General features: G+C 50.0%; 1 protein-coding gene across 3 annotated transcripts in view; it reads left to right on the top strand.

Moving 5' to 3' along the window:
• Positions 1–1,072: 1,072 nt before the first annotated feature.
• The window catches only part of FBXO33 (F-box protein 33), a 34,362-nt gene continuing 20,749 nt past the window's right edge, over positions 1,073–14,685 (top strand). For all 3 annotated transcript variants that reach the window (XR_013269943.1, XM_077466722.1, XM_077466723.1), the window contains exon 1: positions 1,073–1,578. Coding sequence is in view for 2 of the 3 variants with exons in the window: in XM_077466722.1 (XP_077322848.1) it covers positions 1,154–1,578 (425 nt within the window). In the remaining variant the exon portion in view is untranslated. The remainder of the gene's footprint in view (positions 1,579–14,685) is intronic.

Raw genomic sequence — 14,685 nt, 5'->3', positions numbered from 1 at the left:
TAAAACATACGAGAATTTTTTTTTATTATTATATTATTATTATAACAATACATGATTTATATAGTGCCAACGGTTTGCGCAATGCTTTACAAAATTAAGAAAATGTGAAATAAAAATGAAATTCAATGTCTAAATAAAAAAAAAATATTAAATATGAAATTGAAAACAAAAAAATACATCCATAAAAAAACGAAAATGGTAGAGTTGCCCCTTAACCTCCCCATCAGCTGCAGCAGTAACCCGTGTCGGACCGTACCACCTACACATGGGGGAGTCCCGCTGTCACGCCCCCCTCTGTTCACCAACTCGAGGCCACCATTACAGGAAAGCTCCTTTGACATCTCGGTAAACACTGTATGAACACCCCCATGCGGACGGGAAATGGTATGACCTAACAACGCAGTTTCAACAGCCATTGCCTTCTCGGACTATACCACATTTGCAAAAAAAAGGGGGGTGACAATTTTCATTTCGGTGTAAAGCGACTACTTAGAAGCGAAAACGTTGCGGTTATGACGTATTAGACTGCCGGTACACGGTGGGGAGGGGGAAGCTGAGCCGTATCGTCACAACGTACCTGCCAGAACAAAATCATCGCGTTATTACACCCCTCCGGGTCACAGTGGAACACTCCAACACCACAGCGTGACGCTAACCGCCATGACTGGAACGTACCATGTCTGCAGAGTGTATTTCTAGGAACATGCAAGGACTTCATGGAGAGATATTCAAAGCAACTGGTTAGTTTAGTTTCCATGGGTCTAAAACCATGAGCTGTCGGTAATTTTTTTTTCGGGGGGGGGGGGCAGCGTACCCCCACTATTTTGGTAAAATGGTATCGCCCGACAACAGAGCTAGTGATGACGGAAGATACCATGTGTGAATAGAGGGGTGTCCGGTTTTATGAAGGGGGCCTGGGCGACGTTGAGAAGTGGAGTCGCCGCCCGCAGTCGGTGGTGGAAGGTCTGTTATCGGTGGAATTAAGGCAGTGTGTGTCGGCATAGGAAGGCGGTGAATGAAGTGAAGCTCTCCTCCCCCCGCCCCCGTGTAGTGGACAGTTCCTGTGAAGCCCCGCCTCCTGTGTGGGCGGAGTTGTTGTTGTTGCTGAGCGGAGTGCTGGCCGCGGGCGGCGCTCTCCGGGTTGTGTGTCTTGATGGCTTTGTGCGGGGGTGTGGGAGCCTCGTCCCTCCCCAGCGAGCTGGTCGTTCATATCTTCTCCTTCCTGCCGGCCCCGGACCGGCTCCGGGCCTCCCTGGCCTGTTCTCACTGGCGGGAATGTCTCTTCTACCCGGCTCTGTGGCCCGAGCTCCGCCTCAGCCTGCGCCTCTCCCTGGCCGAGCGGCCGCGCCTCGACTTCCTCCTGCGGAGGTGCGGCGGCTTCGTGAGGGAGCTGCGGGTGGAGTTCGCCGCCGATAATTACCTGGCCGTGGGCGCAGAGAGCTGCGCAGGAGCCGGGGGAGCTTCACCACCCACCACCGACCAGCAGGGGGAGCCACACATCTCCGAGAGATGGGCTGACGTCATCAGGACCTACCTGGAGCTGGTCCAATGCGTGCTGAGCAGTATCCGGGGCAACAGGTAAGGGCACGCCCCCTTTCCCGGTCCTGGCCCCGCCTCCCCATAGGGATCTATTGGAAGAGGGTATAACCCCACCTCCCCATAAGGATGTTTCGGAAGAGGACACGCCCCCTCAATCATAACCCCGCCTCCCCACAGGGATTTATTGGAAGAGGACACACCCACTCAATACTAACCCGCATCCTCCATAGGGATGTATTGGAAGAGGACACGCCCCCTCCATCATAACCCCACATCCCCCATAGGGATGTATAGAAAGGACAACACCCCCTCAATACTATCCCCGCATCCTCCATAGGGATGTATAGGAAGAGGACACGCCCCCTCAATCACAACCCCCACCTCCCCCATAGGGATGTGTATGAGAAACAACCCCTCAATAATACCTCCTGCCCATAGGGATGTGTCTGGGCAGCAGGTGAGGACACGCCCCCTTACCCGGTCCTGACCCCACCTCCCCATAGGGATGTATAGGAAGAGGACACACCCCCTCATTCATAATCTTGCCTCCCCCATAGGGATGTATAGAAAGAGGACATGCCTCTGAATCATAATCCCACCTCCCCCATAGGGATGTATCTGGGCATCAGGTAAAGACACGCCCCCTTACCCAGTCCTCCCCCGCCTCCCCCATAGGGATTCCCTTTGCTTGGTTTTGACCCCTCCTCCCCCATAAGAGCTGTATCAGGGCAGCAGGTGAGAACACACCCCCTTACCAACCCTGACCCCACCTCCCCCATAGGGATGTATAGAAAGGACACACCCCCTCAATACTAACCCCGCATCCTCCATAGGGATGTATAGGAAGAGGACACGCCCCCTCAATCATAACCCCCACCTCCTGCCCATAGGGATGCGTCTGGGCAGCAGGTGAGGACGCCCCCTTACCCGGTCCTGACCCCACCTCCCCATAGGGATGTATAGGAAGAGGACACACCCCCTCAATCATAACCTTGCCTCCCCCATAGGGATGTATAGAAAGAGGACATGCCTCTGAATCATAATCCCACCTCCCCCATAGGGATGTGTCTGGGCATCAGGTAAAGACACGCCCCCTTACCCAGTCCTCACCCGCCTCCCTCCATAGGGATTCCCCTTGCTTGGTTTTGACTCCTCCCCCATAAGAGCTGTATCAGGGCAGCAGGTGAGAACACACCCCCTTACCAACTCTGACCCCACCTCCCCCATAGGGATGTATTGGAATAGGACATGCCCCCTCAATCATGACCCTGCCTCCCCCATAGGGATGTATAGGAATCATGGCCCCACCTCCCCCCATAGGGACACCCTTTACCTGGTCCAGACCCCTCCTCCCCCATAGAGATCATGGTGGATAAAAATCAATGATTCTTTTTGGATTTTTATCAAATTTTATTTTAATAAAATGCTCTTGAAGTAAAAAAATCTATATAAAGATAGTTTTCTATTTAGGATACACTAATCATTTTGTTCAGCATGAAATGGAGCTTAGTTATGTTGCATGAGGCTGTATATTCTGCAATATTTACACTTTTGGTAAACTCATTCAATGAACCCAAGCTCTGCAAGCTGAGATAACATGCATTGCATTGATGCATTTACACAATGTCACAGTAACCATGAGATAAAACAAAGTTCGGGAATATTCCTTTATCCAATTGTTTTGCACATCTATGTACATTACAAATTGTATGATTGGATCAGTTCTGATATGGCTGTTTTACTAAACTGACCTCTTATTATAAATAGGAAACCTTCATTTTGTTTGCAAATATTAAAGATTCTAACTACCAGCAAGAATGGGTCCTTACATTTAAAGAGCACGCATCATTTCAGATCCATCATGGCAGCGCCTGTTAGCGGGCATCCACTCACCTGCTGCCGCCACGCCCCTCACCTTGTTGTGTCACTGCCGCGTCACCAGCCGTCCCATTAAAATGAATGGGACTGTCGGTGAGTCACTGCGGGACAGAGAAGACAGTTGCTCTTTAAAAATGATGATTTAAATCAAATCCACCCCTAAAGAGATGTATCTGGGAAACAGGTAAGGACACACCCCCTTACCCAGTCCTGACCTACCTCCCCCATACAGATGTAGCCTGAAACGGATGAGAACACACCCCCTTACCAACCCTGATCCCACCTCTCCTTATTGGGATGCCCCTTACCTGGTCCTGACCCCTCCTCCCCTATAGGGATGAATGGGAAAACAGACAAGGAAAAGCTCACTTACCCAGTCCTAACCCTGCCTCCCCCAAGGGAACAGATGAGAACACACCCCCTTACACAGGTCTTATCCCGCCTCCCCTATAGGGATATATGGGGGAACAGGTGAGAACACAACCCTGACCCCACCTCCCCCATATGGATGTATGGGGGAATAGGTGCTCACACACCCCCTTACCCAGTTCTGACCCTGTCTCCCTCATTGGGATGTATTGGGGCAGCAGGTGATTACACACCCCCTTACCCAGTCCTGATCCCACCTCCCCTAAAATATGTATCCTGAAACAGATGAAGACACACCCCTTTCTGACCCCACCTCCTCCATAGGGGTGAATGGGGGAACCGGTGAGGGGGCACCCCCTTACCCAGTCCTGACCCCACCTCCCCCATTGGGATGTATGGGGAACAGGTGAGGACACCCCCCCCCTTACCAATGCCGACCCCCCGCCTTTTCCATAGAGATGTATCGGGGCAGCAGGTGAGGACTATAATATATATACTACACACACACACGTAATGGCAGTGATCAATAACTTCTATTGGGACTGACAGTGCGGCAGACAATCTGACACTAACTGATGCTGGGTGGGAACTGATTAACTGAAATCACCAGTGACATTAGAGAGGAGGCCAGTGGATGGGTTGGCAGAGAGGCATGGGGAATTGGCAGAGGGGTGGAGGAGACCAGTGGGGGAATTGGCAGAGGGGGGTGGGGGACACTGAGGGGAGACCAGGGGGGGGGATTGGCAGAGGGGGTGGAGGACACTGAGAGGAAGCCAGTGGAGTGGTTGGCAGAGAGGGGCGGAGGACACTGAGAGGAGACCAGTGAAGGGATTGGCAGAGGGTGGTGGACACTGAGGAGGCCAGTGAGGGGTTGGCAGAGAGGAGGGGAGACCGGTGGAGGGATTGGCAGAGGGGGGTGGAGGACACTTAGTAGTTGACAGAGGGGGTGGAAGATACAGAGGAGGCCAGTGAAGGGATTGGTGGGGGGGGGGGGGGGGGTTGGAGGGCACTGCGTGGTTGGTAAGGTAGAGGAATCTGGCAGCAGCATTCATGATAGACTGAAGGAGAGGGGTTCCTGTGTAGAGGTCAATCTATTAGAAGGAAGTTGTATAGTGGAGGTGAGATAACCAGGGATTGGATTGGTATCTTGGTGTGTTGGTTAACCACTTAAGGACCGCCGTATTGCCATTGTACGTCATCGCAATGGCACAGGCAGGCATAAGCACGTACATGTACGTGCCTGCCTTCCAGCGGGTGGGGGGTCCGATCGGACCCCCTCCCGCTGGATACGGCGGTCCGGTTCGCTCCAGGAGCGATCCGTGATGAGGGGATGGCCGTTGGTTTCTGGCCACCCCCTCTGGATCGCTCCTGGCCAATGAGAAGCTTCCTCCCACTGTGTATTGTTTACACAGGAAGGAGGAAGTGATGTCATTCTCCTCGGGGCGGTCTTTTTGACTGGACTACGAGGAGAAGACTAAAAGTAAGTGCACCAAAACACTACACTGACATGTAGGTACACACAGGCACACAATCCCCTCGCCCCCTGACCCCCCCCCCCCCCCAGTCACAGTGTCACTGATTGCATTGATCATTTCTTTACTGATCACTGCATTCAGTGTCAGTTGTAAGAGTAAAAAATGTCAGGGCAGTTAGTGTTAGGTCCAGGGTAGCCCCCTATCACCCCCCAATAAAGATTGAACCCCCTAATTGCCCCTAGAGTTAACCCTTTCACCCCCTTTTGCCAGTGTCACTAAGCGATCGTTTTTCTGATCGCTGCATTAGTGTCACTAGTGTCGTTAGGTAGCTAGTTATTTTTTTAGGTTCACCGCCTTGTTTTTATAGCGTTGGGTACCCCCATATACTACCCAATAATGGTTTTAACCCACTGATTGCCCCTAGTTAACCCTTTCACCAGCGATCACAGTATAAGTGTCACTGGTGACGCTGGTTAGCCAGTTATTTAGGTTCCCCGTCAGGTTTTTATATAGCGCCAGGGACCCCCATATACTACCTAATAAAAATTTGAACCCCCTGATTGCCCCTAGTTAACCCTTTCACCACTGATCACCGGTGACTGGTTAGTTAGTTTGCTTTTTATAGCATCAGGGCACCCACCATTTATTACCCAATAAAGGTTTAACCCCCTGATCACCCGGCGGGTGATATCAATTAGGTTTTAGGGTCAGGGTCTGCGTCGCCCCAGGCAGCGCTAGGTTAGTGCCAGTACCGCTAACACCCACACGCAAAGCATACACCTCCCGTAGTGGTATAGAATCTGAACAGATCAATATCTGATCTGATCAGATCTATACTAGCGTCCCCAGCAGTTCAGGGTTCCAAAAAAACGCATTGTTAGCGGGATCAGCCCAGATACCTGCTGGCACCTGCGTTTTGCCCCTCTGCCCAGCCCACCCAATTGCAGTATCGATCGATCACTGTCACTTACAAAACACTAAACGCATAACTGCAGCGATCGCAGAGTCAGGCCTGATCCCTGCGATCGCTAACAGTTTTTTTTGGTAGCATTTTATATTTAAATCCGGAAGGCAGTGCTAGGTTTTCGGGGCCCCGTACGCGGCTAGGCTCCCAAAAAGTCCCCCACATGTGGTATCCCCGTACTCGGGAGAAGCAGCAGAATGTATTTTGGGGTGTAATTTGACTTGTGCCCATAGCATGTGTGAGCGATATATCATTTAGTGACAACTTTGTGCAAAAAAAAAAAAGTTTGTAATATTCCCGCAACTTGTGGCAAAATATAAAATATTCCATGGACTCAACATGCCTCTCAGTAAATAGCTTGGGGTGTCTACTTTCCAAAATAGGGTAATTTTGGGGGGTTTTGTGCTATTTTGGCATTTTATGGCCTTCGAAACTGTGATAGGTAGTGAGAAGTGAAATCAAAAATTTGCACCCTTAGAAATCCTGAAGGTGGTGATTGGTTTTCGGGGTGCCGTACGCAGCTAGACTCCCAAAAAGTCCCACACATGTGGTATCCCCGTACTCAGGAGAAGTAGCGGAATATATTTTGGGGTGCAATTCCACATATAACCATGGCATGTGTGAGCAATACCGTATATACTCGAGTATAAGCCGAGATTTTCAGCCTCTTTTTTGAGGCTGAAAGTGCCCCCCTCGGCTTATACTCGAGTCATCGCTGTCTGCCCGCTCAATCAGCGTGTCGAGCAGACAGACAGCGGCCATTCTATTCAAAAGCCGCGCCTCCGGCTCCGCCTTCGCCTGTGATAGGCGGAACACTGAATTTCCCAGCAGCCTGTGTTCCGCCTATCACGGACGTCGTATCATCCTCGTACTACGGACGAGGATGATACGACGTCTGTGATAGGCGGAACACAGGCTGCTGGGAAATTCAGTGTTCCGCCTATCACAGGCGAAGGCGGCGGCGCAGCTTTTGAACTTTACAATGGCCGCCGACGAAGAGGGCACGGGACGGAGGCAAGGCACGGCACGGCACGGGACGGGACGGGACGGGGGCAAGGCAAGGCACGACACGGGACGGATGCAAGGAGGCAAGGCACGGCACGGGACGGAGGCAAGGAGGCAAGGCACGGGACGGAGGCTCGGGACAAAGGTAGGCTGGACACACACACACACACACACACACACACATGGATGGAGACACACACAGGGATGGATGGATGGATGGAGACACACACACACAGGGATGGATGGATGGATGGATGGAGACACACACACACAGGGATGGATGGATGGATGGATGGAGACACACACACACAGGGATGGATGGATGGAGACACACACACACAGGGATGGATGGATGGATGGATGGAGACACACACACACAGGGATGGATGGATGGATGGACACACACACACACACAGGGATGGATGGACGGACACACAGGGATGGACGGACACACAGGGATGGACGGACACACAGGGATGGACGGACACACAGGGATGGACGGACACACACACAGGGATGGACAGGCATGTCTCACCCTCGGCTTATACACGAGTCAATAAGTTTGCCAGTTTTTTTGGGGGTAAATTGGGGGCCTCGGCTTATATTCGGGTCGGCCTATACTCGAGTATATACGGTATATCATTTAGTGACAACTTTTTGTAAAAAGTTTTTTTTTTTTTTGTCATTATTCAATCCCTTAGGACAAAAAAAATAAACATTCAATGGGCTCAACATACCCATCAGCAATTTCCTTGGGGTGTCTACTTTCCAAAATGGGGTCATTTGGGGGGGTTTGTACTGCCCTGCCATTTTAGCACCTCAAGAAATTAGATAGGCAGTCATAAATTAAAAGCTGTGTAAATTCCAGAAAATGTTTGTAGACGCTATAACTTTTGCGCAAACCAAAAAATATACGCTTATTGACATTTTTTTTTACTAAAGACATGTGGCTGAATAAATTGCTGAAGTGGTTAAAGTGGTTGTATACTCATTTTTTTTACTTTTACCTACAGGAAAGCCTATAATAAGGCTCACCTGTAGGTAAAAAAAATATCTCCTAAATCTGTGCGGTTTAGGAGATATTCCCCTCAGTATGCGCCGCTGACTGCGGCGCATGCGCACAAGGGTATTCTCAGCTGAAAGCCCGGCAGTGGCCGGGCCCGGCCGGGATGAAATCTCCCGCGCGCATGCGCGGGAGTGACGATATCGCGGCTCCGGCCACTCGCAGCGCCGGAGCCGCGATACCCGGAAGAAACGCTGAGAGAGCATGTCAGCTCCCTCGGCGTGCATCGGGCCAGATGTCGGGGCCTCGTTCTAAGGTAAGTATTTCATAATGAGCTAGTATGTGGTGCATACTAGCTCATTATGCCTTTTTGCTTTGCAGGTGGCAAAAAAAAAAAAAAAAACATTAGCGGGTTTACTACCACTTTAAGAAGGGTCGTATTTTGGAAATGTCACAGTGGTGACGGCTGCAAGATTTGGACAGTGATTGAAGGTGGGTCTGAAAGGAGAGGTCAGAGTCCAGGATTACACCTAGCACCCTGGTATGAGGAGAAGGAAGAATAGTTGCTGACCTCAATGGAAAAGTTGCAGGAGGCCACACGGGGGAGAGGAAATAGGAGTTCTGTTTTGGAAAGATGGAATTGTAAGAAGTGGTGGGACAGCCATAGGGATGCTGGAGGAGATGATGGGGTGGGCAGAGAAAGTGGAGTTGGGTTCCATCATAGAGTTGGTATTGGGTACATGGGAGGCCATCAACTGAAAGAAGTGTAGAGAGAACATAGTGGGGGTCTGAGGACAGGGTAGGGTTGCCTCCTCATCCCTTTAAAACCAAACACATACCGTATATACTCGAGTATAAGCCGAGATTTTCAGCCTCTTTTTTGAGGCTGAAAGTGCCCCCCTCGGCTTATACTCGAGTCATCGCTGTCTGCCCGCTCGATCAGCGTGTCGAGCAGACAGACAGCGGCCATTCTATGATTCAAAAGCCGCGCCTCCGGCTCCGCCTTCGCCTGTGATAGGCGGAACACTGAATTTCCCAGCAGCCTGTGTTCTGCCTATCACGGACATCGTCTCATCTTCGTACTACTGACGAGGATGAGACGATGTCCGTGATAGGCGGAACACAGGCTGCTGGGAAATTCAGTGTTCCGCCTATCACAGGCGAAGGCGGAGGCGCGGCTTTTGAATTTTACAATGGCCGCCGAGGCGCCGACGAAGAGGGCACGGGACGGAGGCACGGCACGGGACGGAGGCATGGGACGGAGGCAAGGCACGGGACGGAGGCAAGGCAAGGGACGGGACGGAGGCAAGGCACGGGACGGGACGGAGGCAAGGCACGGGACGGGACGGAGGCAAGGCACGGGACGGAGGCAAGGCACGGCACGGGACGGAGGCAAGGCACGGGACGGAGGCTCGGGACAAAGGCTCGGGACACAGGTAGGCTGGACACACACACACACACACACACACACACACACACACACACACACACACACACACACACACACACACACACACACACACACACACACACACACACACACACACGGACACACACGGACACACACACACGGACACACACACAGGGATGGATGGATACACACACACAGGGATGGATGGATGGATGGAGACACACACACACAGGGATGGATGGAGACACACACACACAGGGATGGATGGATGGACACACACACACACACACACAGGGATGGATGGATGGATGGACACACACACACACAGGGATGGATGGATGGACACACACACACAGGGATGGACGGACACACAGGGATGGACGGACACACACACAGGGATGGACGGACACACAGGGATGGACGGACACACACACAGGGATGGACAGGCATGTCTCACCCTCGGCTTATACACGAGTCAATAAGTTTGCCAGTTTTTTTGGGGGTAAATTGGGGGCCTCGGCTTATATTCGGGTCGGCCTATACTCGAGTATATACGGTATATTACACAGGTTCTGTGTCTGATTAAGGTGTTAATTAAACTCAATTGGTGCCTTATCTGCAAATTAGCCTCAGAACTTTTGTAATTCATATGTGATCGGGTTTAAAGGGATAAGGTGGCAACTCTAGGACAGAGCGTTGGGGAACACCATGGACAGAGGAGATGAAGTTGAAGGTGTGCTGGGATAGGCGAGCCGAGCCTCGGAGGCCAAGGAAGTAGAGTGGTCAACTGTGTCAAAGGCTGCAGAGAGCTCTAATAGTACAAATATTTAGTGGTGGCCTTTTGGTTTTAGCGGTTAGTGAGTTTTATTTTTAGAAGGACCCTTTCCATGCGGTTGAATTTTGGACTGTAAGGGCTCAGGAAGGTTGTTATCGGTGAGTTGGTAGTACAGCTGCACAATTCTGCCCAAAATGAGAATCACAATTTTTTTGCTTAGAATAAAAAGATCATAATTCTCTGTCGATCTTGCAACATAAATTTTTTTTCTTTCTTTCTTTTGAGGGCTGAAGAGCAGAGAATTCTTTGCATACAAAGAATTGTGACAATTGTGAACAGTTTAGTCAAGATCACGATAACGGTTCTTGACGATTAATTGTGCAGCTCTAGCTGGCAGTACAGTCGATCGTTGACTAGACCTTTGGAGATGAACAGGACTAAAGAGAGAGGTCTGTGAAAGTGATCTGACTCCAAATATCCTGGCCACTCCTCCGGACTTGCTACACAAAATGGCCATAGTGCCCCCATGCTGTTGGTGTAGGGAACCGCACGGGGGAAAGTGTCTATCAAAAACCAATGAGAAGCACCTCTTTCTTCTGGGACATCTTACAGGAAGGTTCCTCAGACATGCTTCTTGTTGGTTAGCAGTCACATGGCATGAGCATTACGATGAACACTCACCCCAGGACTGTGTATTGCGGGGTATGATATACAGACCACTACACAGGCAGCACAGGATCTAGAGGGATGGGCAGAATATTTAGAGTTCCTTCACATTTTCACAAAAAAACTCCAAATATCCCATCCACCTCTCTTGAACCCGTGCTGCTGGTGTAGTGAGTACCCATCAAAATGCTCGCAGCGCCAAGTGTTCGTTAGTCAGCAAAACCATCTGACTGCACTTGACCAATGAGATACAATTCTTTCTTCTAGAATTTCTTACCAAAGAAGCCATCTCAGATGTGGTGCTTGACCAATGGGTGCCATTGCAACCATTACAATGGATACTCCCTTCCGGGGCTGTGTACTTGCCAATATACCGAAAGGAGGGCCAGGCTATTTGAAGTTCACCTTATTGTTTTGTGAAAAGGTAAACTTACCCTTTAAGCCCTCACTGGACTCCACCTGTTTGAACAACTTGAAGAAGAACTCCAGGAATGAGATGAGTTTGAATACAAGCTACTCTCTGGCTGAGGTAAAGGAGGGATGGGTGACATCAGCGGGTGGCATCTGGATAGTTTATTTGAGCCAAGCTGCCCTACAGTAGATATTTGAACTAATCTTCATCTTGGGAGTTAAGTACGGAGATTCTTGGCTTTCTTTGTCCTATAAGCCAGAATGGCCCCTTCTCCCACTATACCGGCTGCTGTCCGGTCATCGGTGTATTGTATGGGGCGACATCTGATACTTTGTATCACTATGTCGGTGTGGTAGCCATGCTGAGGATAGGCTTACTCCTGATCAGACTTGTGGTCTCCCCCCCCCTCCCCAATTCACATCCTCACCTTGTTTTTGCTCCAATGGCACCATGCTGGCGCTCTATGGGAAGTTTTAAACATGCCTCTGAAGCCCGGGTCCGCATTGGGATCGCACTTCTGAGGCTGCAGACAGTGAGGAAGTGATGTGACTCCTCTCCACCTGTTCTAGCCCCGTGTTTGGTAAACTTTTCTGTTGGTGCCAAGTAGGATTGCACTGATACACGGGGTACTAGTGCAAATATTCAGATACCATTACGATTCCTGTCTGAATCGCATTTGGTATCCTGCACCGCTCTTGTGACAAGCCTGGGTTCACGCAGAAACAGTGCGGGAAATTGCACGGGATCCTTTGCAGTGCGATTTGAGCCCAATTATTTTGTATGGCTTAAAATTGCACTACAAAGGTATTCGGTACCCTGTATCGGCGAGTACGTAACCAAAAAGCATCTCATAAATGTCAGTGCAACCCTAGTGACAATCGTTGCACCCATGGCATGGTATTGTTTCCATAGCAACCACCAGCAGTTAATGACGCATGGCAAGGTTTCCCATGTGATGCTATGCAGTGGTTGGTGCCGTATACAGCCAATTGTCTCTCGACTCTTGTTAGATATTGTGTGTGTTGGGGAAACTTCAACAGAACCAGAGCATGCTTGCAGCATTTATTCCCAAACCCATCCCCTGTGGTCTCATGGGACCTCGTTAATGCGTCATTAACCACTTGACGACTACCTGGGAATGTACGATATGACTTGGACATTACAGTGGTTATGGCTGCAGCCAGCTGCCATAACCCCTGGTATAGTGTTTTTTTTTTTTTTTTTATTCTCCTTAGACGTCCGGCTTTCCGATTTTAAAAGTGGTCCCAGCGGATTCGCAGCAAGATCCCTTCTATAGGTGGTGGTGGCAGAGTTTCCCCTAAAAACCTTAAACCCCACCCCCCCCCCCCCCCCCCGCCAGTTCCTGGTAATTTTTGAGCTTACCAGGGCCGTTGGTAAGCCTGGCTGTTTGCTGGCCGGAAGTTGAATGAAGACAAGATGGCCACCACTCAGCTCAATGGTCTTGAAGGACTGGAGTGACATCTGACATCCCTTCCGGTTCTCGGGCATAAACCAGGAATATTTCTTATTCTTGAACTCTAAAATGTTAACTTTTTTATTTATTTTTAATGGTAAAGAAAAGATTTGGGGTCTTATTGACCCCAGATCTCTCTATAAAGAGGACCTGTCATATTTCACATTATACAAAAAAAAATAGGGCAACTATTGTGCTTGAAAATTGCATTTGAAAGACCACTGCACAAATATGGCGTGACATAAAATATTACAACATTTTATTTTCTAGGGTCTCTGCAAAAATATTTATAGATATGTACAGTAGCTCACAAAAGTGAGTACACCCCTCACATTTGTGTAAATATTTTATTCTATCTTTTCATGTGACAACACTGAAGAAATGACGCTTTGCTACAATGTAAAGTAGTGAGTGTACAGCTTGTATAAGGCCCATTTCACACAAATCGGACTGATCGGGTCCACCTGTCTGTTTTTCAGGCGTACCCATTTGGGTAACCCATTGACCTCTTTGGGGAAGGATGGAGGTCAGCGGATATGTGTCCGCTGACACCTGCCATCCGATGTGACAAAATCCGCTGAATACAGACTAATGACGATACGTTCGCCATCCGTCCAGCAGGTCGGAGCGGATGAAAAACTGGACAGGCGGTCCATTTTCACCCGATCTCCCCATAGAGGAGAGCGGGACCTGTCATCTGCCTGCTCAGCAGATCGATCCCCTGCTGAGCAAGCAGAGCGCGTCAAACTGGTCTGCCCCGTGTGAAAGGGACCTACCTGTAAATTTGCTGTCCCCTCAAAATAACTCAACACACAGCCATTAATGTCTAAACCGCTGGCAACAAAAGTGAGTATACCCCTAAGTGAAAATGTCCAAATTGGGCACAAAGTGTCAATATTTTGTGTGGCCGCCATTATTTTCCAGCACTGTCTTAACCCTCTTGGGCATGGAGTTCACCAAAGCTTCACAGGTTGTCACTGGAGTTCTCTTCCACTCTTCCAAAGGCAGTGGTTGTCTTGGAGGTGTGTTTGGGGTCGTTATCATGTTGGAATACTGCCCTGCGGCCCGGTCTCTGAAGGGAGGGGATCATGCTCTGCTTCAGTATGTCACAGTACATGTTGTCATTCATGGTCCCCTCAATGATCTGTAGCTCCCCAGTGCTGGCAGCACTCATGCAGCCCCAGACCATGACACTCCCACCACCATGCTTGTCTGTAGACAAGACACACTTGTCTTTGTACTCCTCACCTGGTTGCCGCCACACACGCTTGTCACCATCTGATCCAAATAAGTTTATCTTGGTCTCATCAGACCACAGGACGTGGTTCCAGTAATCCATGTCCTTAGTCTGCTTGTCTTCAGAAAACTGTTTACATGCTTTCTTGTGCATCATCTTTAGAAGAGGCTTCCTTCTGGGAGGACAGCCATGCAGACCAATTTGATGCAGTGTGCAGCGTATGGTCTGAGCACTGACAGGCTGACCCCCCCACCCCTTCAAGCTCTGCAGCAATGCTGGCAGCATTCAGACATCCATTTCCCAAAGACAACCTCTGGATATGACACTGAGCACGTGCACTCAACTTCTTTGGTGGACCATGGCGAGGCCTGTTAAACCTCTGTATGGTCTTGGCCACCGTGCTGCAGCTCAGTTTCAGGGTCTTGGCAATCTTCTTATAGCCTAGGTAATCTTTATGTAGAGCAACAATTCTTTTTT

Source organism: Lithobates pipiens, unplaced genomic scaffold (genome assembly GCF_037356315.1).
Source record: "Lithobates pipiens isolate NorthernLeopardFrog02 unplaced genomic scaffold, aLitPip1_a1.2 Scaffold_37, whole genome shotgun sequence".
Lineage (NCBI taxonomy): Eukaryota > Metazoa > Chordata > Amphibia > Anura > Ranidae > Lithobates > Lithobates pipiens.
This window is presented reverse-complemented; position numbering and strand designations above follow the sequence as displayed.